General features: G+C 42.3%; 1 protein-coding gene across 1 annotated transcript; it reads right to left on the reverse strand.

Annotated features, from left to right (window-relative positions):
• Positions 1-233: 233 nt before the first annotated feature.
• On the reverse strand, positions 234-24,273 carry ANKRD42 (ankyrin repeat domain 42). The gene is made up of 12 exons (XM_075919448.2): positions 24,207-24,273; positions 20,840-21,003; positions 18,710-18,817; positions 17,958-18,077; positions 17,125-17,260; positions 12,860-13,060; positions 10,653-10,778; positions 9,279-9,384; positions 7,593-7,762; positions 7,038-7,164; positions 3,393-3,555; positions 234-640 (listed from the first exon to the last, which is right to left on the reverse strand). Exons 1-12 carry the CDS (start codon positions 24,241-24,243, stop codon positions 545-547), a joined length of 1,554 nt encoding a protein of 517 aa, XP_075775563.2. The 5' UTR covers positions 24,244-24,273; the 3' UTR covers positions 234-544.
• Positions 24,274-24,515: the final 242 nt, after the last annotated feature.

Raw genomic sequence — 24,515 nt, forward strand, 5'->3', positions numbered from 1 at the left:
AGCTTCTAATTTTCATGGAAAGTCAAAGGGACTTGGGAGCCTAGCTCACTTCTGAAAATTGAACTTGAGCATTTGAAAAAACTTACCTTATGATTTGCTAACCAGTCACTTCTGTGTGCTCGTATAGAAAGGGGAAAAAATCTCCATTTTAGAAAACTGGATTTCTGAGCTTTAAGATCTAATTTAAAAAACCAGGTATATAACTAGTCGAAACTATAAGGATTAGAAAACATACCTGCTGTTAAACATTAAGCTGCAAATATACTCTATGCATGTAACTAGTATCTTGAGGCTAGCCTACCACTGTCAGGGTAGAGCTGTTCCATAACATTTCCACTCCCTCTAGTGCCATATCAGAATGTATATTGAAAACAGAAAGGAATAAAAGATAACCCTTGTTGTTTAGCTCATGTAAATACTGTCTAATATGTCTCTGTTCTGACAGTATTGGAAGGCATTGCATATCCCGTGTGAATGCCCTTCTCTAGGTCTGCCTGCCACTCTTGACAAGATGGATGCAAAACAGCAACTCTCCATTCGCACCTCAGTATCGTCTCACAAACACTCCGCCAGGGCTGCATGGTGGCTTTTTCTTTATTTTCTTTTTCTCTTTGCCAAAATCAGAGGCAGTCTCACCTTCCTAAAAAAAAGGATATAAAGCCATTAAACTGCAGTCACTCACCCATACCTGTTCCATAGCAAGGAAGGATTTTAAATCACAAACTCCTTTGAACATTCACAAAATACTGTCTTACAGGATAAAGTATGCAGTAATAGCCAAGATCATGGCTTATTCTAACACACCTGGTTATTGAGCTTGTGGTTTGGATAACAAGCCACTGGCATGACCCTTATATCTCATTTTAATTTCTTTCTTCCCTTCCACCTAACTTCACATACCCTGCCAGCACTGTCTTCACTCCCAACTATCTTACGCTTCTGCCTGGCCCCTGTTATTTGCCTAACGTGAGACATTGAAGCAGGTAGAGTTGCCACTTCCCTATTAACAATCCCTTCCTGGGCTAGATACATCTTTAACATATATATATATATATATATATATTCAGTTTCCTGCTCCTGTCAGTTTTAAGAGGAGTAAAGACTTAAAAAGTGTAGCAGTTTCAGCTAAGCAGAACTTTCACTTCAGCTCTGGTATGATTTGGTACTGTCCACAGGAAACTAGAAAGCTGCCAAGTATATTTTTAAATGCCACTTGTTTGTCCTTAGCAACCAAATCTCACTTTCAAACTCCAGCTTGTACTTTTCATTAGATGCACTTAAAATACTGTAGGGCTATGTCTACACTGGCAGCTTCTTGCACAAGAACGACTGTTGTTACACAAAAACTTGCCTGCTGTCTACACTGCACGCGCGTTCTTGCACAAGTAAATTTACAGTCTAGCATTGTAAAACAGGGCTTCTTCCAGAAGAGTTATTCCTCTCCCCACAAGGAATAAGACCTCTTGTGAAAGAGCTCTTCTACAAGAGGGCAGTGTAGATAGGTAACATGAATTTCTTGCACAAGAAGCCCCTATAGTTGAAATGGCCATCAGAGCTTTCTTGCACAAGAGAGCATCTACGCTGCCATGGATGCTCTTGTGCAAAAGCACATGCCAGTGTAGAGGCACTCTTGTGGAAGACTTTTTGCTCAAGAACTCTTCCACAAAACAGTTCTTGCACAAGAAGCTGCCAGTGTAGACGTAGCTCTAGCTGTTTGGGAACTCTCGAAAAATACCTGCTTTGTTTTTCTGCATCTTTAACTGAGGTCTGTTGCTGAGTGGGGGGCAGCAGAGGGGTTTGGGTGGTACTCAGAGATTGCATTATCTCTGCATACCCTAGAGAATGAAATAAAACTAGGGGCTTAAGCAGTCTTTATTAAACCACTGCAGTCAAGCAGACCCTCAATGTTAGTGGACCCTGAACTATCTCCAAAAATTGAGGCAGGTCCCTATCAAAATACAGCATTAGCAAGAATACTGCTTCCAGCCAGCTCCCTGCGACTCCAACCACAGGGCTCACCTGGCAGGCAGGGCTCCACTCCCAGCCAGCATAACTCACCAGCCATTCCTGCCCTGGTTGCCAGCCTACTGGCCAGGTTCTCTGCCCCTGGGCCTCTGCCCCTGCAGGCTGCGTGCTGCCAGACTGGATGAGCTCCCAGCAACTGGCAACCTCTCTGGGGATCTCTGGTCCAGCAACATCTGCAGTCCTGCCAAACCACAGATGTTGCCAGACCAGAGCCCCAGACCACAGAGGTTCAGCCTCTAACATTGATCTGGGCATAAACTTTTGTGGGTAAAAACCATTTCATCATCTGAAGTTGTTTTTACCCACACAAGCTTATGCCCAAATAAATCTGTTAGTCTTTAAGGTGCCACAGGCTTCCTTGTCGTTTTTGCAGATATAGACTCACATAGCTCTACCTTTCTGAGAAAATAACATTCCTAACTACAACTGTGCTGTAATTTTAGTGTCTGGCCAGAAGAGGGCAGTGGGAGAATTAAACTAAGTTCATTAATACAGGTGGAACCTTGTTGGCAAGTTTCAGGCAATGTGCACACAAAACACCAGGGCTACGTCTACATTGGCAAGATTTTGTGCAAATACTTTTAATGCAAGAGTTTTTGTGTTAAGTATTTGCGCAAGAGAGCGTCTACACTGCTATGTGCCTTTGCGCAAGAGATGTGCTTTTGCGCAAAAGCATCCGTGCCAGTGTAGATGCTCTTTTGCACAAGAAAGCTCCTATGATCATTTTAGCCATCGGGCTTTCTTGCGCAATAAATTAACATTGCCTGTCTACATTGGCCTCTTGCGCAGTCAGTGCAGTGTTAGGATGTCAGTGTTCTTGAGCAAGAACTCCCTGCCAGTGTAGACGGGCAGCATTGATTTATTCTCTGCTTATGTGGGAAAGGTTTTCTTTGCCCATGGGCTAGAAACTATGGGGTGTAAGAAAGCAGGGATTGTGGACCAGAGTTCTGTAGCAAGGGGTAGATTCTGTTGTATGTGCCAGGGCTTCTACATAATTTTTTGCTGTTGTTGGGGACTAGAGGAATTGGCTTTTTTCCTGCACTTTCCAAAGCAGTACCTGACAGGATGGGCTGTGGTCTGATCCTGTGGGTCATATGTACCATGACTATGTTGTTTATATCTTGGGTGTTAGGCCCAGGCCCATCGCCAATACTAACATCAAGAGAGAAGCTGTGTGCCTATTTGGCAATGAATGGTGGCTGTAAAAAAGAGCAATCTTTTCTAGCTGCACATCCTCTTTGGTCTTTGGAGAGACTGACCCAGATGCACACAACGGATGTTGCTGGTGTCTTTGTAGCAATGGAGCTAAATGTTACTAATGAACCTTATACCTTCCCGTGTTTTTCAAGCATTCCATATGCAGTCACCTGAGAGCAGAGGCTCATCCCAGAGGTGGTGGGTGTGAGTTGCAGTTTCTCCAGACACTCTTTCAGGTGGCTTGTCTCCGCTCGATAGTCATCCAGCTGATGCTCCAGCTTCTCTCGACGAACTCGCTCATATTCCAACTGGGACTCCAGCTCCTGAATCATCCTGCCAAATGCAAAAATTAGGCAAGCCTGATGAAATTCTGTTAACTGTCAGCTTCTGCCTCTGCTTCTCGGTAATGGTCCAAAACAAGGGTCCAGGCACTATCCTATTGCTGTAGTGCAAGATGGCTTTAAGGAAACCTAGGTGTGAAACACCTGGCACTGCCTTTTCTGCTGCTCCAGTAAGGAGAATTTGCCCCCCAACACCTGCTGCCAACACCAGCATAAGTCCTGGAAGGCCACATTCCAAACCAGCATAAGTCCTGGGTGGTCTTCTATCAGCTAAGATAATTATTTCACCACTAATAGGCTACGTCTACACTGGCCCCTTTTCCGGAAGGGGCATGTAAATTTCATGAGTCGTAGTAGGGAAATGCGCGGGGGATTTAAATATCCCCCACGGCATTTAAATAAAAATGTCCGCCGCTTTTTTCCGGCTTTTAAAAAAGCCGGAAAAGAGCGTCTACACTGGCCCCGATCCTCCGGAAAAAGTGCCCTTTTCCGGAGGCTCTTATTCCTTCTTCGAAGAGTTTAAAAGAGACATGCTTCGTGTTCCAATGCATGTAACATCTCTTTGGGATTGTGGAAACACACATTAGCTAGCACCTGACCTTGCTCCCTGTTGCCTATTCCCAGCTTCTGGCAAACAGAGGCTAGGGACACTTTGGAGTATGGTTTTACATCCCTGCCTATCCTAGGTATCCTCTATGAACTTATCCAGAGTTTGTTTGAACTCAGTCTTGGCCTTCACAATATCCTCTGACAAGGAGTTCCACCGGTTGACTGTGAAGGAATACTTCCTTTTGTTTGTTTTAACCATGTTGCCTATTAATTTCATTTGGTGACCCCTTTGGTTCTTGTGTTATAAGTACATAACACTTCTTTATTTTCTCTACACCACTCATGATTTTATAGACCTCTTTCATATCCTCTAATAGTCATCTCTTTCCAAAGAGAAGAAGTCCTGGTCTTATCAGTCTCTTAGCTGTTTCCTACCATAGTCATTTTGGCTGCACTTTTCTTTACCTTTTCCAGTTCCAATATATCTTTGTTTTGAGATGGAGAGATCAGATCTGCATGCAAGTATTCAAAACGTGAGCGTACTATGGATTTATATAGAAGCAATATGATATTGCTTCTTGAAAGCACTGACATTGAAAGCAGGGGTAATTAAATATGATGTTATTATTGTATGAGTAAAGGGCAGCAGAATTGTACTTAGCCTGCCTTGATTGACTAGTCACCCTAAATGGAACCTCATTTGCTAAGCAGGGGTAGGATACCAAATGCCGGTGAAGAAGAGAGAGGGTGGAGCCAGGTGTTTATATCTGATAGTGCGGGCTCTGCCTGTGGAGTTGTAGACACTAGTTGACCATCCTTTCATCTCTCCACTGTATAAAGGTAGAACTGATTACCTTTATACTGACTACCTCAATTGAAAACCCTAGTTCTGTTCAATGATCACCAGAACTGAAATCATTTAGGCTATGTCTACACTACAGATACCATTAGAAATGCACCTGCACCACTGTAAAATCTTTCATGTAGTTGCTCTATGACAATGGGAAAGAGCTCTCCCATCGACATAAACCATCCCAGCATGCGGCAGTAGCTTTGTCAGTAGGAGAAGTTCTCCCACTAACATAACGCTGTGCTCATTACCACTTATGCTGGTAAAACTTATCAGAAGGTGGAGGGGTGGTTCACATGCCTGAGCTACATAAGTTTTGTCAACGTAAGTAGTAGTGTAGACATGGCCTTAGACCTGATGTGATGTAGTAAAAAAGACTAGACAGCCTGCTCTAGCAGTGAGATTCCCTACTCGCTGCTGAAATCATGGAGAGCTGGGCTAAATGGTGAAACCTCAGAACGTGACAAGGCTGCAATAGCAGAGTGATGGCAGCAGGACAGGGGCCAGCAGAGGTGGAGAGTGACAGTGGGACAGAGAGCAGCCAATAAAGCAGGGAACAGTGGCACCACCCCACGGCTTCCCTATACCCCATCCCAGGGTGGGAGATGAACTCACATGAACACACCCTTTAGACTCTGGGATTTCATTGACCAAGGACAGCAACTGTAAATGGGGTGCAGTAGAAGGAGAGGGGAGTGGTGTGTTAATAGGACATTTGGACTTTCAATCATAAGGGTGAGAAACTGAAGCAGAGAACATAGTCCAGCATGGATGCTTACTTGACCACCCGCCCTGTAGTGGGGTGCTGTGGACTGTTGCCTAACTCTGTGCTCCTAGATGAGGCAACACCTTCTCCTCAATGCTCACAAGAAACCAGCCCTAACTCCCCTGGGCAGCTGATTTGTTATAATCCACCCGTCACCTGCCCCAGAACTCCCTGTGGGCTGCACAGGGACAATCTGTGCAAGCAGCCTCTCCATTCCTCCAAAGGCTGGGGGGTCCTTACTCAGAGAAATATCCTCTTGCTGGCCAGATCCACCACTTACCATAGCAGCTGAACCAGCTCTCTCTCATCAGATCCCAATGTAGCTCCCTGAGCACCAGCAGTTTTCCAGAACAAGATCACAGGATAGTCGGGGGGAAGAAAGGGGTGAAGCCTGGGGTGATATTGAGAGGAGGCAAGGAATTGATGGTGGAGACAGCAAAGAGTCGGAGGAAAGGGCAAGAGTGGAGGCTGCAGCAGCAAAAAGGCTGAAAACTAGAGGGGTCCCAAGAGAAGGGTGGAGGAGAGGAGTAGCACAAACCGAGAGAGAACTGCCTGAGCGGCAGCAGGAGACAGGGGCTTTAAAACTGGGCCTTGGACAATGGTGAGTAGCAAGGTGTCCAGGAGGAAGTTGGAATAACTACAAAAAGTAACAGCGACATTTAATATTCCAAAATCATAGCAAGAGAGTGTGATGCTTCCTTTGAACTCAGGACATTTAGCAGAACATGTCTTTACAGTAAGCACTGGGGAATTAGGTAAACGTTATGGAGTACGCTATACGCCCAAGTATGCCTTGGCTGAGGTTTGTAGAGCTAGGAGCCATCTGTAGAGCCTTGTGTAGACACGTCTACCCATGGATGCAGATATCCACAGATAAACATTGGTACCCACAGGGCTCTGCTCCCAAGAGACACTAGCCAAAAGAGAGGAGTGGTCCTGTCACACCTGAGAGCCATCTCCAGCCAGCAGATACTGGGGCTGGGTGTGGTATAGCCACACAGCTGGGAGGGCTGATGGTGCAGGGCACTGGCTTCTGGGTGCAAAAGCACCACATTCCTCTCCAGTGGCTGCAGCATCTCTTGTGAGTAGAACCCTGTAGATCCCAATGTCTATCCACAGTTATCCTCATCCACAAGTAGATATTTGTATCTGAGCAGGGCTCTAGCCAGCTGATAAGTTCTTGCCCATACATAGGTACTGCATTTGAAACATCATAAAGAAATACAAAAATATGTCACACTCTACTAGCTCCTTCCATCCATGGGTCTCCACAGATTTTACAAACATTACAGAGTTAACTGAATCTTACTTTTCAGCCTCCCTTTCTTCTTTCTTCTTCTTCCTCTCCTCTACAGTTATTCCCCCCAGTTGTTTGTAGTTGCTGTAGGCAATTTCTAGAAGTTTCTTTAATTCTTCAATCTTTTGGTAGGCTCTTACTGCAAGACAGACAGTTGTCTAAGTAGCTAACATGATGATGTGGAGGTTGGGTTTTCTGAATGTTAGGAGATACTTTTTGGCAGTGGGCTCTATTAGACTGTGGAACAGTCTCCTTCAAAAAGTAGCAGAATAGCCATTGTTTAGTAGATTTAAAACTACATCTGATAAATCATTCAAAAATACACTATAAGTAATAATCCTTGCTGGCTTTACAGAAATAGACTGTTCTAAGTTATCTTCTGTTCCAACTTCCAAAAAGATTCAAATATTTTTCTTGATTTCCACAATGTATTTTAAGCTCATTGGTACTGACAAAAGATTCTGCAACCAGTAGGGAGAAATTCTGCAACTAAAAATATTTTTCCTGGGGATCTTCTTGTTTCCTTCCTGTTCAAGAGAAGAAACAGTAAAGAGAGACAGCACTTACTGCGTGCATCTCTCTTTTTTGCTTCATCCAGTTTTAAATCTTCTGTGGCATCTGTGCTCCCTTCCACGCCATGTCTGTCAAAAAACTTTACATCGCTGTCATCTAATTCTTCATCAGAATCGCCTTCAGTTATCTGGCTCAAAAGCTCCACAGCTGCCAGATGAGCAAATCTGCATAACACAGAGAAATATCCAGTGACATACACATGCGGCTTTAATGTACACAGGGGAGCCTGGTGCAGACTGAGGCCCGCTAAAATGTTTTTTGCACCATTTTGATGCTGCTGCACTTCTGCCTCGGTAATATCCTGTGGCAGTTAGTTGCACCATTTACTAAATTGTGCAGAAACATAGGTGACTGGTGCCTGTCGGGAGAGCAGGTACAGAAAGGGCCACCAAGAGGAACAGGGAGGGGGCATGAGAGGGCACCTCATTTAGCAATTAAAATTTTGGTGGGAGCACAGAGGGGCAATGCACCTCCCTGGTGCTACTATGAGTCACCGATGTGCAGAAATTTAGTTATTTTAAATGTATATTGCTTTTTAATTTAATCAAATAAGCACCTGTGTTATATTTAAGGGTAAACAGGAGTGCACAGCTGGCCTTCTGCAGCATTTATTACTTTGTATACTCAATCATGTCGCCTCTCAATGTCTTTTCAAAACTTAACATAAAAAACAACGAATGGTCTAGCAGCACCTCAAAGACTAACAAAACATGTAGATGGTATCATGAGCTTATACCATCTACCTGTTTTGTTAGTCTTTAAGGTGCTGCTAGACTATTCATTGTTTTTTAAGTTTTTCCAGTTACAGACTAACTTGGCTACCCCTCTGAAGCTTCAAAACTAAACAGTGCTCATCTTTTAGATCTCGCCTTGTATGCATAGTTCCCTCTAAGGCTAAGCTATGCGCTTGTGTACGTGTGCAGAGGAAATTTCTACCCTGCACACCTCCTAAGCAGAGCAGTGCAGCAGCATAGCGGGAGGCAAGGGGGGGGGGGTGGAGGCAGCTGTTCTGGCCCCAGAGGAACCACCTGGCAGGCAGGAGGGGTGCTACTGCCGGGGGTTGGGGCCTCAGGCTGGAGGTTGCTGCTGCTGGGAGTTGGGGTTGAAGGGATTCTTCATTCCTATTATTAAAACACAGAAGGGAAAGGTACCCAAAAAATGAAATGCTCAGAGTTGAGAACAGATCCTGGATGTGAAGCCCTCTTGCTATGTATGCTTGGATCACTGCCCAAGAATCCATGCCATAAGCAAGTCTGGAGCTAAGAGCTCTTTTGTCTTTTATTGCAACTTGGAAGTGTAGGAGGCATTGTGTGTAGTGAGCTGGAGGAGAGAAGGTAGGACTATGACAGTTTGCTTTTATCTCTGTCCAGCTCTGCTGATGACTTCCTGTGTGACTTCCGGAAATTTACTGACTACTCTGTGCCTCAGTTTCTCTTTCTATAACATAGGGACATTGTGCCTCAAAAGCATCACAGAAGATTTGGGATGCCTTGTTCATTAATGAGAGCAAAGTTGCATGAGACTGCTAGTGCCAATGGGAAACAGTTATCTGCTACATTGAGTGCCACTTACACCAATATAAATCAGGAGTAACACTACCTGAATCAGCAGAGTTACACTGATAGAAGAACATTAAGTGCAGAAGTCAAAAAATTAGAGCTCAGAGATCTGAACTGCTACCTCTTGGCTACATCCTTTGGAGTTTCTTCAGCGTCATTTGTAATGTCGCAATTAGCTCCCATTTCAATCAACCATTGCAAGCAGTTTATATGCCCTTGTCCAGCAGCTGAGGAAAAGAATTTGTGCTGAAGTCAGTTATATGCACATTTTTATAAACAATTAAAAATGCCTTTTCCCTAACATGACTTAAAACCCCCTGAAGATGAATGGTCTATAATGTCACTAGGAATCCATGATGCAAATACCAGTTCAAATGAACCAAATTCTACCCAGAAGTATAAGCCTGTTTTTTATTTTCATTTCCTCTATTCTGTAAAAGTTACAGGCCAATCCTCCTCATTTCTGACTTTTATGTTTCACTAGAAGATTTACCCAATGTTGCTCAGGTCAGCAATATCCCTGTATGACTTGAGGGGAGGGGAGAGTCATTCCCTGTACCTTCCTCCCTAAAACTCAGCCCTCTCTTAGAGCAGCAGCTTGGGGCCAGGTGAGAAGTGCCTGTCCATGGCCACTAAAGCGGACACAGCCAGGGTTGGGGGACATGTCCTCTGACTGGGGACAGACAGACACAGAAACAGACAAACCCTCTCAAGTATATAGTAGAGATAGCGGTCTCTTTCTCCACTACTGCCCCCTGCTGTCCCAGTGGGATTTCAGATGTCCCATCTCTGGCTCCTTGCTGCCCCCTGTGGTCTTTATAGTATAGTTCTGCAAGCAGAACCTTCCTATTCTGTGTTCTGAGAAACAATTGCATTCCAGGCACATCTTATTGCCCTGGCACAACCAAACCCCTACCACTTCCCGCAGCTCCCCTTGGCTGGAAATGGCAAACCAGAGCCAATGGGAGCTGTGAGGCTCTGTGGTTACAGAGATTTTAGGTAAACAAAATGGAGTGGGCCCATGAAACAGTTTGAGAACCACTGGTCTAGATAGTATCCAAATATAACACATTTATATACCAGCCTGGCATGCAGGTCCTGGACTATGCTTAACAGGCAGCTGACTGGAATGGCCAGAGTGGTTGCCATAAGACAGAAATTTGGCTTAGTTCAGTCTTCACAGTGTGACTACAAGACAGCAAGGCAGAGAACCAAAAATGGTGGGAGAATGCATGAATAAAAAACTGGAGGATGAACTGCAACATCTTGCTACCCTTGATGGTGCAGCAGTAACAATCGAGACATCAACTTGTGACATGTAAAAAAGATGACCATCAAATATGTGTTTTTGTGTACATAATCTCTGTTGGCTGCCCTTTGGAGCCCTTGGGAAAATGAGATGCTGTATTTCATGAAGCTTACCTGATGAGCAGCCACTTAACTAAGTGAACAAGTCAATAGCAAACAGTAATGAGCTACAACACCAGTTCCTGACCTTTGTGCATGAGAGTGGATCCCTTATCATCCCGCTCATTAATATTGATGATACCACTTTCCACCAATCTTCTAAGCATCACCAAGTCCCCTTTGAAGGCAGCAATATGGGCTGGAAATGCTAAATCTGAAAAATGGAACAGATATGATTCTAAGCAAAGGCCAGTAATTCCAATAAGCAGACAAACAAGCTATTTTTTCTCGCCTTTCATAGTTTCTCTCTCTAAAAAATAATTTAAACATGGAAATTTCATACTTGTTAGTGAGATTAATGCACTCTTCATTGGTTGAAACATGGCTGCAGAACTCAGCACTATCATCACAGGTTTCACCAAGCATGTCTTGGTTATTAGCTATAGGCATCTGCTAGTTCTACTGAAAGAAGATTCATTTCATATTTCTGTAGCAAAAATATGCCTTTGGTTGAAATATAATGGACTTATAATGCTAGAAACTGAAGTTCTCTTATTTTCAAGTCAAGGGTCCTATGTAGGATTTACAATGTTGTTATTTTCTTGTAGGTTTCTGCAAAGAAAAGACTAATAGATATGGAATGTGATTCAAAAATCAAGCAAGCCTGCCCTTCAGAAAAATAATAATGGGCTAGCTTCTGCTATCCTTGCTCTTGAATAATACCTTATTTAGTAAGTAGTTCTATTGATTGTAATGGGACTATTGCCAGAATGAGTTATTACTCCACTTAATAAGGGAATCAAAATCTGGTCCTATGTATGTAACTGCCTGACATTTCTGGACATTGCAATGTGTCAGATTTTAAGAGAAATGTGAACAGCTTTGTATAACTAAAGCAAAATGACCGCATAGCACAGTGGTGCTGCTTTTGTTTTCATTATCAGAACGTTAGAGACACATGACACGTGTAAGATCGCAACTAGAAATCTAAACCTTTACATATCAATAACGGAAACAACTATTGGAAGCTTCAGATGTTTCTCATACTGATTATCCATTCTGTGCCTGTCAGGACTGTTCCCCACTCTGGCACTCCAAGTGCAGAAGGTGGGGGCCTACAAAGACCCTGAATACCTTGCTTCTATAGACTTTGCTTACAAAAAAAAACCTCACCAGAGTCACAGATGCACTGGCTCAGAGAAAAAAGCCCAAAAAGCTGCCACCATGATTGATTTCATCCTAAAAAAACAGGAGGGAACACTTGAATTCCTTCCCCAGGGGTACCCAAAGTTTTTGCCCAAAAAGAGCTTGAAAAAAGAAAAGAGAGAAACAAGCTGCAGTCTCTGGTAGCTGACCGCTCATCTTAGGCAGGCAGATACACACTCACACAGAGCCCCTGTTCCTTTCCAGGACATAAGAATCAAATCATCACCTTAAAAAATGATTTTATTAACAAGAAAAAAAAGATATACTTGATAAAGCAAACATAGAGAACATCGCTTAGATAGCAAATGGGGGAGAGAAGGCATAAGTTCACACAGAGAAGTTTAACCAAACAACAAAAACAAAGAAAAATATCCCTATTGTGACTAAATATACCTTTTCCCTTTATTTACTCACAATCCCTTTCTGGTTCAGTCCACTTCTATGCCCAATATTCTTTGTAGGCTTGGTAATTCTGATTACTGCATGTTGCTCCCTCCAGCCCTTAACTTAGAAGTCAACAAAGGAAGAGCAGGCAGGGTATCTACATGCAATTCAAATTTCAGCACAATGGTTCGTCTGGTTCCGTGCCAACAATAGCCTTAGCTACCTGAGGCTATGTCTAGACTACAATGTTTCATCAGAAAAAGGTACACAAATTGCACTCCACAATTTGTGTACCTTTTTCCGACAGTTTTGTCAGAAAAGGCTTTTCCGAAATATGGCCCATCTACACTGGGCCAAATTTCGGAAAAACCTCCTCTTTCGGAAGAGCCTTTCTTCCTCATGGAAGGAGGAAGACAGGGCTTCCAAAAGAGCACATCTGCTCTTCCACAAAAAAAAGCAGAAAAGCAGACACGTTGCCTGGACGCGACCCATAGTCAAGATGTAGTCTGAGTCTAACCCTTTAGCAGGCCAGCACTCCTCCTATCCATCACAGTGCTAACTGAAAGTCAGTGTTGATTATCTGAATCAAAGTTCAGGTCATTTGCAACGATCATTTTGACAGGGTTAGTGTTGCGTTGTGGAATTTTTTGTTATTGTTGTTTTAAAAGCTAGTATCTCTGAATCTAATTTCAGGGTCCTACTCACTTTCCTCTTCTTCTGGATGATCTCTCTCCTCTTCCACTCTGCCAATGTACTGCAAGATATTATCCTTATAGAACCTCTGTGCCAAATCCTTTGGGGTCTCACCATGGTCATTCCTGGCTTTCAAAGTGTGAGACACACTGGTCATTTTACTAACCAAGAACTTAAAACAATGCAGGTGGCCCTCCATTGCTGCCAGATGAGCTATGGCACAAAGGAAGAACATGGCAATATTAAACCTGAGCATTGTCACCTGCCAAATGAAGAGTCACTTAGCCAAGATTTACTGTACAAAGACTACTGTTAGGGTCAGATTTAGACTATTGATTAGATGTCAGCTAACTAAGGCTTATCCAGGTTTTATTAATCAAAGCCAAAACAGTACAATACAGAAACATGAGAATTAATATCTCACAGTCCAGAGAACAGCTTCTCAGCTGCTTTGAATCTGCTCCAAAGTGTGACTTAATTCAGTTTATTTAATTTTACATACATAGTGAAGCAATTTATAACAAACAAAAGATAAATCTAATTTCACACCTATTTTTCAAAATACAAGATCCTCTTATACCAGCCACAAAAACACTGAGTGATATTCAACCAATAGCATTAGACGATAGTGATATAAATATTTTTATCCTAATTGTATCTAGCAGCAATTCGTATATAACATTCCTTAACAGAACGTACATCTTGTTTCTGAGAGTTCCCACATTCAAAGGAACTAAGGTTTGGAACAGTTTAACCATTAGTAGTAAATTTCCACTCTAAAGCTCAGAGTGAGTAACATAACATCTTGCCCATTGTTATTTTCATTCAGATATGGTATTTACAAATACCACCAAGACCCAAATCCAGCCCCCATCCCATCATACGCACTGTGAGGAAGGCTCTCCAGACATGTATTACTGCACCAGAAGTGGGGATATGAGTCTAAGAGGCTGGATTAGAGGCACTCACATGGGCATCTGGTGGCTTAGGCAGGGGAAGGCTTTGCCTTCCCAAACCACCAGCCTGACCCCACCCACACTCTGCCCCCAGAACACCTGCTGTAGGCGTTCTGGGGATGGAGTGTTGCTGCTCCCTGCACCTGCCCTCTCTGCTCCAGGGAGGGTTGGGCGGCTGCCTTGGGCCAGCTGCATGGCCTCTTCCCTCCCTGCTCTGGGGAGACTGAGCCGCATGTGCACGCAAGCGCTCTTCTCCTCCCCAGGGCCTCAGCAGGGGGCGGGGCTGTCGGTGGGGCTGTGAGCCTGCCTACCCCAGCTCCAGCTGCACTGACCGCCCATGGGTGCTCAGTCCTTGCCCAGTGCATGGGAATCAGCAAAAGGCTGGTTAAGGACAATAGAAATGGAAGATCCACTGTTGAGATGATCCTGCCATCTTTCTTTCTCCATGAGTTGGGGCATGTGAGTGATCAAACATATTACTTCAGCCACTGGGACAATGAGCTGTGGGGATGCGATCTTTTGGATGAACACCAGCCTGAATCTTGAACACCCGTGGCTGCTGAAAATCCACTACCAGTTTAGTGAGAGGAGATATTTAACCTTGTCCTAGCCAAATTCCAGTTCAGGTGGAGGCAGTATGGTCCAGTGGATGCGACACTAAGTCCAGAGCTAGGGAACCTTGGCTCTGTACCCTCTGACCTTCTGTGCAACCTTGAGCAAGCCACTTCACTGCCCCATGCCTTAGTTTTCCCATCTATAGTCTGGGGACAGTAATAGTTATGCTCCTTTGTAAAGTACTTTGAGATCTACAGATGGAAAGTCCTATTAAAAAGTAAATAATTACACTTTGCTTCCCTAAATGTCCCCTATAATTTAATTTCTATACAGAATACCTTAGGGAATTCACTTTCTGTGTTGAATTGTGTAGCAATGCTGTGCACAGCAGCTGTTATGTTCTACCCCAAAAGTGATTCTTTTGTTACGGTGGGTTACATGTTACTTTATTAATATTACAGGGTACAGGTACATCTTTATTTTTAATATTTGTAAAGAGCATGGATAGCCATAATGAAATGAGCTATGGAAGTGAAAAACACATGTAGTATTTTCCATTCCCATCAGTGGAAAATGGGAAGAAGGAACTGAAACTCAAATAAGCACTTATTAATTACTTAATGTCACTGCATGAATTATTTTTTTTAGTATGGCTGATATGCTACAGAAAGATTGAATATTTCTCTGTAAAGTCCATTAGTGTAAAGAAAGTTCATTTCTCTTCAGTTAAGAATCCTATGGCTAAAACATTATACCCATTTCAAGCACCACTAATGTATTTACTATGTATAAACTAAAAGCACTATTTAACTAATAATGCACAACCTCCCACTCCATGCAAATTCTATGAGGCTCTGAGGCAGGCTGACTTGTGCAGATTTCAAAAATGCATGCTGCATAAGGCCAGAATTTAAAGAATGAAATCACAGCTCTGTTGAAGTCAATGGGAGTTTTGCCATTAGCTCTAGTGGAGTCAGGATTGCATTCCACCAGTTGCAGACTTTCCCAGAGATGTGAATTCAACATCTATATTCTTACTGTTAGGTACCGATTTTTGTATTATATCGAAGTGGTCTGATACTTCCCATTATAAGATCCTATTTTCAGTTGCTTACAATTTTGCCAAACTTCAACCGTTTAGGCTGATATTTTCTATGCCAGGCATCTGCCTCACGCTGATTTTTTGTTGTTATTAATTTCAGCCAAATTATGTTGTTTTTCCCTTTTAACAAATTCTGTTAACCTTTCCTTTGAAGAGGTCTGGCTCTCCCACACTTTGGAGCAAGCAATTCAAAATTAGGGAAATAGGTGACCTTTGTGTCAGGGATGTGCCTTTCGCCATCCCAGCAGACTTGCTCTACCCTCCCCCTTCCTCCAATCTGGCCAAGTTATAAGCCTAGAAAAATGGCAGTTTCCTCAGTCTTCCTAGATTTTATCAGCTACATTTCCTGAGATTCTGTCCGTAGTGGGCGTGTTCCCATCCAGGGCTGAGCAGGGCTTTCTCTGCAATTGCAGCTCTGGGCTGCTGCAGGCCTAGCCGATTCTAGGTCCAGACACCTGAATAGAGAACAGGGAGACTTTTTCCTGTGCACCCAGTGACTCCTCACCATTGGGCCAAGACAATGTAGAGGAGGAAGCTGCCTAATTCAATGTGAAAAGGAGAAGAGTGAGACCTGAGGGAAGGACAGGACAAATAGACTGACACAAGGAGCCTGGAAGGGGAGACAAAATAGACTGACTGGACCAAGAGCCTGGGAAAAGGAGCTTCCAGGGAATGACAGTAATATTTGATGAGGAGCCAGGGAGGAAGACTGGGAGCAGGAAAGCATTAGGAATGTGTGTGCAGGAAGTGAGTTGAGGTTTGGGTGAGGAGAGAGACAGATCAGATGTAGACCAGGTAATGGAAGACTGGGGCTAGTTGGACAAGGGGACTGAAAGCTGGGGAGACTGGGACAGCTATTTTGAAGGAGTGAGACTGGAGGCTTTTCTCAATGACCAGTGCATGGCAAGATGGGGTATAAATCTACCTCACACTTGCCTGTCATGCACTACCAGTCAGTGTGGACTCTGCGGTCATGCACTTTGACCTACTTCTGTTTCAAAGAAGAGTAGATCATAGTGCACTAGGGAATTTTTAGTGTGCAGCAGCAATGGCCATATGGCTGTTAGTATGCAACATGCTAGAGCAATACATATTTATACCCCAGCATGCTGTGCATTAGTTGTTTGTCTGGACAAGGCCTAAGATTTGGTGAGCAAGGAGACTAGCACTGGGATGAGACACCTGAGAAATAAAGACTGAAACTTCGTACGTGATGAGAATGGGATTTGGATGAAGAGTAAGGGATGGGGAAGAGACAAAATTGGGAAAAAAAGCAGATAGGCCAAAATCTCTTCTCAGTCAAATGTAAAGCTGAAATAACTCCCTTAAAGTCACTGGGGTACTCTAGACTTATCCAAGTGTCACCAAGTTCAGAATGAAGCCCAATAGTTGCAACTTTGGGTATATGAATGAGAAAGTGCCATAGAATATGTTTAATGAAACTCACCACTGGTTGTCATTAAAAGAAGCCAGCATTAGCTAACAATTTCCATGCATCAGTGTTTCATAACATAAATTCCCCCAACCCTTAGAACATAACTGTGGCAACTACATGAAATCTATTAGCAAATATTGCTAGTATACATTACTTGTAATTTGTTAGTCACATCACAGAGCAACTAAAAGCCAAAAGTTAGAGCTGTAGACTTTTTTCCCCAAGGTACCTGGAAGATTTCCATTGTTATCCACGTCATTTATACTAGCTCCCCATCTAACAAGAAGCTGCAAACAACCCAAGCGACCATGAAAAGCGGCATAATGGACTGGCTTCCACTCATTCTTATCTGAAACATTTGCATCCTAGAATTAAAGAAGCAAGTTCATTTATTTAGTTGCTTTACATTTCAGTGGAAGCAATATGTATATCTCTGATTACATTTGTAAAAAAAAATCAGGTATTCATAGTAGGTATCGAAAACATTTATGAAACACTATTTAAATTCTGAGTTACCTTAAATAAAAATGCTGTGAATAAATTATTCCCATGTATAGGCATATAGATATATACTTTCCCTCTAAGTTTTGTTTTATTTAAAATATCAAAACACAAATACATTATCTAAATATTACATTTTTTGACATAATTTGGCCATGATGTTACTCACAATGTTACATATAATTTTTGAAAGCTAAAAAGTCTAAATTTTTGAAAACTAAAAAGTACCATTTCTGAAAAAGATCATAGTAATTAAAACTTCTGGTCTCCATTTAGCAAAGTCCTTATCAGCTAATGAAATGTTCTGCTTTTCCAAAATATTATTTCTCTGTACATTCTTGGATCATTTTCCTTATGTGCCTCAGAAATAGCACACAGATCATAATTAAGCTACAAATCAAATGCTGCAGTCCTAAGACCCATCAAATCAATGGAAGTTTTTGTTTGCAAAACTTTACTGTGATTTGGCCCTGCTATAGGGATTTGTAATGGATATATGCAAATGTACCATGTCTCAAAATAAAATAAAAAAAATCTCCTCTGAAGATAAAATCTCCTCACCATTCCACTCCGGAGTATGGTTTGTAAAGTGTATGACTGTCCATGGGCCGCAGCTAGGTGTGATGGAGTGCATCCTCTGTCATCTTGAGCTGTTAGGTTTAATCCATTTATTACAAGAGCCTAAATAATTGCAACACAGAAATTCAGTTTACAAAATTAAAGGGCAAATGTTGTTTCAAGTTACAAGAAGCAGGGTAATTTCTGAGTGAAGTAGGAAGGAGTATTAAATATGTTCATGGATGTTGTCTTTTATCATAGTGATGTGTGCAATATATTGTGCTCCCCCTTCTTGTGTCTGCCTGTTGTCTCTTGCCCTGCTCTTAGATCATAAGCTCTTGGGATAGAGAGCTCTTGGGATATTTACATTCTGGGTTTATACAGCAGCTAGCACAATGAGATCCTGATCCATGACTGAGGCTCACAGACACTATCACTATAGAAACAATAAAGAACATAATAAAATAATAATAATGTATAGGTACATCTATTTTTGTGTTATTTATAATCAGATGAGTTTTTAATTCTGAAAATATCTAGTTAAGGTTTCCAAAGGCATCTAAGGGATATAGATATCCAGTTAACATCTAAATCTCCTATGCAGCTTTGAAAACCCCACTATGGTATACTGTATGAATCTTGTTATAACTTCTTTTCCAGATTCTGGAGCAGTTTCTCAGCTGATGTGAATTGCACCATTTCACAATGGGTAAGGATCTGCCCTATTTACTTTTGATGTAAATATTTATGCTTACCTGCATACAAGCATCATGACCTCTGATAGCAGCGAGGTGAGCTGCTGTCCAGTCTCTTATAGCTAAAGCTGTTATATCAGCTCCATGCCAGAGCAGCCAGTGAAGACACTACCAATCAAAACAAAGACATTCATATTTGTTTTAAATATAAGTTATCAGCATTGATCCAATATACAATTCTAACAGCGTTCACTGCAAGTTATCCATTGACATTATATTTGAAAGTATTATCAGACTTCTCTATTATTACAATAGACCACAACAGGGCATCCATTATTAAGGTGCTGCTGCATTAGGAAGCTACAGCTTCATTCCTTCATCCATCCAAGAAATGTGCCAATAGCTTACTAATGCAGACCCAAGCATGTCTTTTCTCCGGCAACAATTTAAGAGAGGTTCTGTCACTGGTTCCCCTATTGTCTCCGTAACTCAAGCCAAACAAGACTACAACCTGACTTGCCCGGGGGGAGAATCATTGGAAAAATAGCAGAAATTACAGGAACATCCCAGATTAATGGAATATGCCCACAATTGGTTCTAAAGATCACAACCTGGGGTCTTGCTAGATCCCTGGAGGTTTCTGGACATCTGAAAAGCAGCAATGTACTTATTATTATTTGCATTTAGCAAGAAGTTTCCTTTGGCATATTGATTTTACCACAGTTTGTTGTTTCAAGGTTAGATTGCTACAGTGCCTTCCACATGGGGCTACAATATGACACAGCAGCTTGTTCCGAATGGAAGCTCATAATACTGATGAAGAGGTTGTCAACTGATTTATGGATCACAAAGTGCTGATTTTGACCTGTAAAACCCTGAATGGTTACAGTCCTGTCAAGTCCTTTTCCAGTCATCTGATGTACTCAAACTGACATTCCATTGATATCAAAGGGCACTGAATTAGTCTCAAAGTTTTCAGTTGGAATCTTTAATTCCCTTTTCATCTAGTTGGCCAAAGCCCAGTTTTGATTACCTTTAGAACCTGCTGTAAATCTTACATATTTCCCTCTGCTTTCCCTAAAATGGGGGGAAGAAGACTGGGCCAGTTACTTGAGGGATGAAGGAAGGTATAAATCAGGGGCTTGCCTGGATCCATCCTCCCAGGCTCAGGGCCCCCTCGCACTGGGGAGTCTAGGCTGGCTCTCCAGCTCCACTGCCCCCACTTCCTCCACAAAATCTACTAGGCTGCCCCACACACACACTCTGCTGTGTGAGGGGACTTTGGAGAGTGTCTTTCTCCTTCTCAGGGGCCATGTCAGTGAGGATTTCGATTTTTTTTGTGGGTTGGAGGTTTTTTGTTTTGTTTTGTTTTGTTTTTTGCTTCTCACTTGTGTGTGGGCCCCGACTGATTTTTCAGCAGGCCAGTGGCCCCCAAACAAAAAAAAGGTTTCCCCACTGCTATAATTGGAGCCTAGGTTAGAACTGGGAAAGTCTCCTGTGCATTGTTCTGAAACATACTGAGAAATCCTGTGGTGCTGAACACATATAAGGGCTATGTCTAGACTGCAAGCCTCTTTCGAAAGAGGCTCTTTCGAAAGATACTTTCGAAAGAACCTCTTTTGAAAGAGAGCGTCTAGACTGCACGTTGAACTTTCGAAAAAGCGGCTTGCTTTTTCGAAAGAAAGCATCCAGTGAGTCTGGATGCTCTCTTTTGAAGAAGCCCTATTTACATTGAAGAACGCCTTCTTTCGAAAGAGGAACTTTCGAAAGAAGGCGTTCTTCCTCGTGAAATGAGGTTTACCGCCATCGAAAGAAAAGCCACGTTCTTTCGATTTAATTTCGAAAGAACGCGGCTTGAGTCTGGACGCAGGGGAAGTTTTTTCGGAAAAAGGCTACTTTTCCGAAAAAACCCCTGAGTCTGGACACAGCCAAGGTGTCTAGGGAATGAGAAAGACACAATAAGTCTAGAAAACTGAAAAATAATAACATATTAATATATTATTTTCTGCATCATATTTAAATTGTATAGTCATCATAATACGTTCCTGCTTTACTAATGCTGAATGGATTTACTAAGCAATAAATAAAAGAGATTATTGATTCAGTCAAGCTATGTTCAGTCTCTCCAATCCTGAAAAGCATTGATTTGTAAGAACACTGTTGTGCCCCTGATCTAAAAATCTGTTTTACCTCCAGGCTTCCAGAGTGTGCTGCCCAGTGCAAAGGTGTAAATTTATGTACTAAATCCACCTCATTAATACTGGCTCCACTTTTCACCATTGATGCAAGTTGTTCTACATCACCGGCTTTCACTGCCTCATATATGTTAGCATGATTTGGCTTCTTCTTGACAACTGTTGAAGAATACCAATAGGTCATTAACCACTTGAATTGCATTGTGGAGATATGAAACATGGAATGAATTAGAAGATGTGGACATGGAAACATTTATTAGTTCTGAAGATGCCTATCAGTAATAAAATAAATCTGATCTTTACTCTGACAAAACTCCCCATCCCTAATAGCCAATATTAACTTTTTCAGAATAGGGGCTGTGGAACTGGATGGTATGTGTGTGAGGATCCTTATCACATTGTCAAACCTACAGAAACATTGGGTTATCCTTTAGTACATTTTGCTACTGGAATGATGATTACTATAGAAAGTGATTCTTTGTCCAATAATAATGCCTAGCTCTTATGGTGTTTATCATTAGCAGTTCTCAAAGTACTTTGCAAAGAATATCAATATCCCCATTTTTCAGATGGAGAAGCTGAGACACAAAGAGACAAGTCCAAGGTCATCCATCAGAGGAGCCAGGAATAAAATCCAGTCCAGTGCATAATCCACTAGACTACACTGCCTCATTAATTATTCTGTGTTGCTCGCTATTACGAATACCTATGGTATTTTTTTGATAGCCATCACCTTGTCATTATGGCCTGACATCCTGCTACCATTTAAGTCACTTACAGTATGTCTACACTGTGGCGCTATTTCAGGATACTTCCTGTATCCTGAAATAGCTATTCCATGTCTTGACAGTGCTCCCATTATTTTAAAATATCTTTTGAAATAATGGGCACGCTATTCAGACATCCCTATAAATCTCATTCCATGGGGATTAAGGGACATTTCAGAATAGCGGTTTATTTCTAAATTTGGCACTGTATAGACAGTGCCAAATTACGAAATAAACTATTTCAAAATTAACTCAACATAAGCTATGCAATGTGCGTAGCTTGTTTCGAGATAAGGGTGCAGTGTAGATACACTTTTAGGGCCAAAATTTGAAAACCTAAATAAATGATCTGCTAACAAGCCCCCTTGTATGGTTACAGAGAGTTAACTTCAGACAGCTAAGTTTAAAAGTAACTCAGAATGATTAATAAGATGACAACAAAGAACCATCTTCACACTATTGTGTTATTTCATTGGTTTGTCAAGGTGATGAATATCCTCACAGATATAGGGTCCAATGCTACAGATCACATACGTTTCAAAATGTGGGCCTTGACCAATTTATGCCTCAATCTCTCCCTGTGCAAAGTAGGAATAATAATACTTCCTCAACACTGTAAAGCAATTTGAGATGTTAAAACATATGCATGCTAAGTATTATTGGGAAAAGTATGAAGCAATTTATGTAAAAAGTGCATGAATGTCCCTAACAAGTGTTTTCCTCTCTCTGTCTCCCCACATCATTGTTAGTTATTTATTTGTATTGCGGTGGCACTGAGAAGCCTCACTTATGGACCCAGAGCTCCACTGCATTAGGTGCTGTACAAGCACAGAACAAAAAGATGGTTGAAGCCTGAAAAATCTTGGGCATTTATTTTCTGATTCGTAGCTTTGGGGAATTTGTTTTGTTTTGGGGAAGGATTGTTTGTTTTTGTTTGTTTATTTTCAGAGGCAGTGTCATCAGTATTTTTAGTACAGTAACCCAACAGAATTTAGTGGAACTGTACTGATTGACAGCAGTTAAAAATCTGTCCCACATGAAGGACATGTTGACATTTTGACAATGCTAATGCAATGAAATCTTTTCCATAATGCAAACACACAGACGGGCTCGCAAACATGGTGAATTTTGACTTGTGACGTTTCCTTGGAAACATCCAGTTGGTATAGAGGGAGAAGTTTGCACTTCCCATTTTCTGTGGAATGGACAGTGACCCTCTAAAACTGCAGATATACTGAAATCTACAATGTGAAAGGGTAAGGACATTCCAGGTAACAATTAAGAGGCAATATGCTAGAGATCTATAAAATCATAACTGCAATGGAGAAAATAAATACGGATGTGCTATTTACTCCTCAAAACAAAAGAACTAGGGGTCTCCAAATGAAATTAATAGGCATCAAGTTAAAACAAACAAAAGGAAGTATTTCTTCACAAAATGCACAATCAATCTGAGGGACTCTTTGCCAGAGGATGTTGTGAAGGCCAAGACTATAACAGGATTAAAAAAAGAATGATGTAAATTCATGGAGGATGGGTTCACCAATGACTATTATCCAGGATGGGCAAGGTGCTGTTCTTAGCCTCTGTTTGCCAAAATCTAGGAATGGGCAACGGGGAATGGATCACCTGATGATTATCTGTTCTGTTCACTCTTTTGGCCACTGTCAAAAGACAGGATAGTGGGATAGATGGATCTTTGGTCTGATCCCCCATGGCCATTTTTATGTTCTTAATCATCTATACTACTTCCTACCTATCCCCCTATTTGTTACATATTATTAATTTTTATTGAAACCATTATCAAAACAGTTATAGAAATTTTTCATTAACAGAAAACCCAGTTTTCAGTAAACAAAAAAATCAATGGCCATTCTGGTGACAACTGGGTGTCAATTTCACTATTATTCTTGAGGTAAAAAAAATCAAAAAATGAGTAGGTTCATTATGAACCTTGTGAAGAAGAAACAACATTGACTCTTCCAGGAATTGTTAATTAATAAAAAAATTAAATCAGCTCCACACTGCACCTTTAAATGGGTATTTCCGAGTGCACAGAAGCAAAGATAGTATAATAGCAATCATAACTCTTTGAGACACTTGCAGTCTTTAATTAGGAACCTCAAAACATCCCAAAGTGAGCTCATTTTACCGAGAGTCATCACTGGTACAGCCAGGAATAGAACCCAGGTGTCCTGATACCTATGGGTCATGCCATAACCCTATTTTTAACAAAGCTCAGAGAGGTAGCTCTCTTAGTCTGTAACTTTAAAAACAAGCAGCCGTCCTGTGGCACTTTAGAGACTAACAAATACCCACTTCATCTGTCGTGCAGCAGAAACCCACTGCATGAGAGTGCAATGACACCCCTGTGCTATGTCATGCCATGACCCGATGCTGGAGTACAGCTGCCAGTCTACACGGAGCAGGCGGGGTGGGAAGAGAAGGATCAGTCAGAATAATCTCCCTCTCCACCCGGCTTCTCCCCTGCCTCTGCCCACCCCTCCCCCATTATAAACCCTGTGGCTCCAGCCTTGGGAGAAGCAGCACCCTGTGTGCTGGGAGGGGAGGGGGCACACGCTGAGCCGGGCTCACCAGCTGGAGTAGCAGCCGCAGCAGCATTTGTAGGCATGTTGGTTCCTCAGGCGCCTCCTCTCTGTGCCTGCTGCAGAAGGGTTGCTATAGAAACAAGTGTACACTTCCTGTGTCCATCACTTCCAGCCCTGGGGGGGGGGGGGGGGCTGGGTGTCCCTGCAGTGTGTGGAGGGTGTCTAGGGCCATTGTCACAGGGGAAAGGGAAATGCTGGCGGGGGGGCCTGTCCCTGGGTTGGGGGAGGGCAGTGTGGGGATGTTGGTCTTGGGTCTGTGAGGAGAGGAGGGCAGTGTCAGAGTGTGTGAGAGAGG

Source organism: Pelodiscus sinensis, chromosome 1 (assembly GCF_052426305.1).
Source record: "Pelodiscus sinensis isolate ZL-2025 chromosome 1, ASM5242630v1, whole genome shotgun sequence".
Classification (NCBI taxonomy): domain Eukaryota; kingdom Metazoa; phylum Chordata; order Testudines; family Trionychidae; genus Pelodiscus; species Pelodiscus sinensis.

Bases quoted from the DNA above. Each gene is read 5' to 3' on its own strand.
- ANKRD42 (XM_075919448.2), bottom strand. From the start codon at position 24,243: ATGCCTACAAATGCTGCTGCGGCTGCTACTCCAGCTG. The intron at 18,818-20,839 runs GTAAAACAGATT...TTTGATTGGTAG, and splicing joins CACACTCTGGAAGCCTGGAG to TGTCTTCACTGGCTGCTCTG. The intron at 9,385-10,652 runs GTCAGGAACTGG...TCTTTTCCTCAG, and splicing joins ATCCACTCTCATGCACAAAG to CTGCTGGACAAGGGCATATA.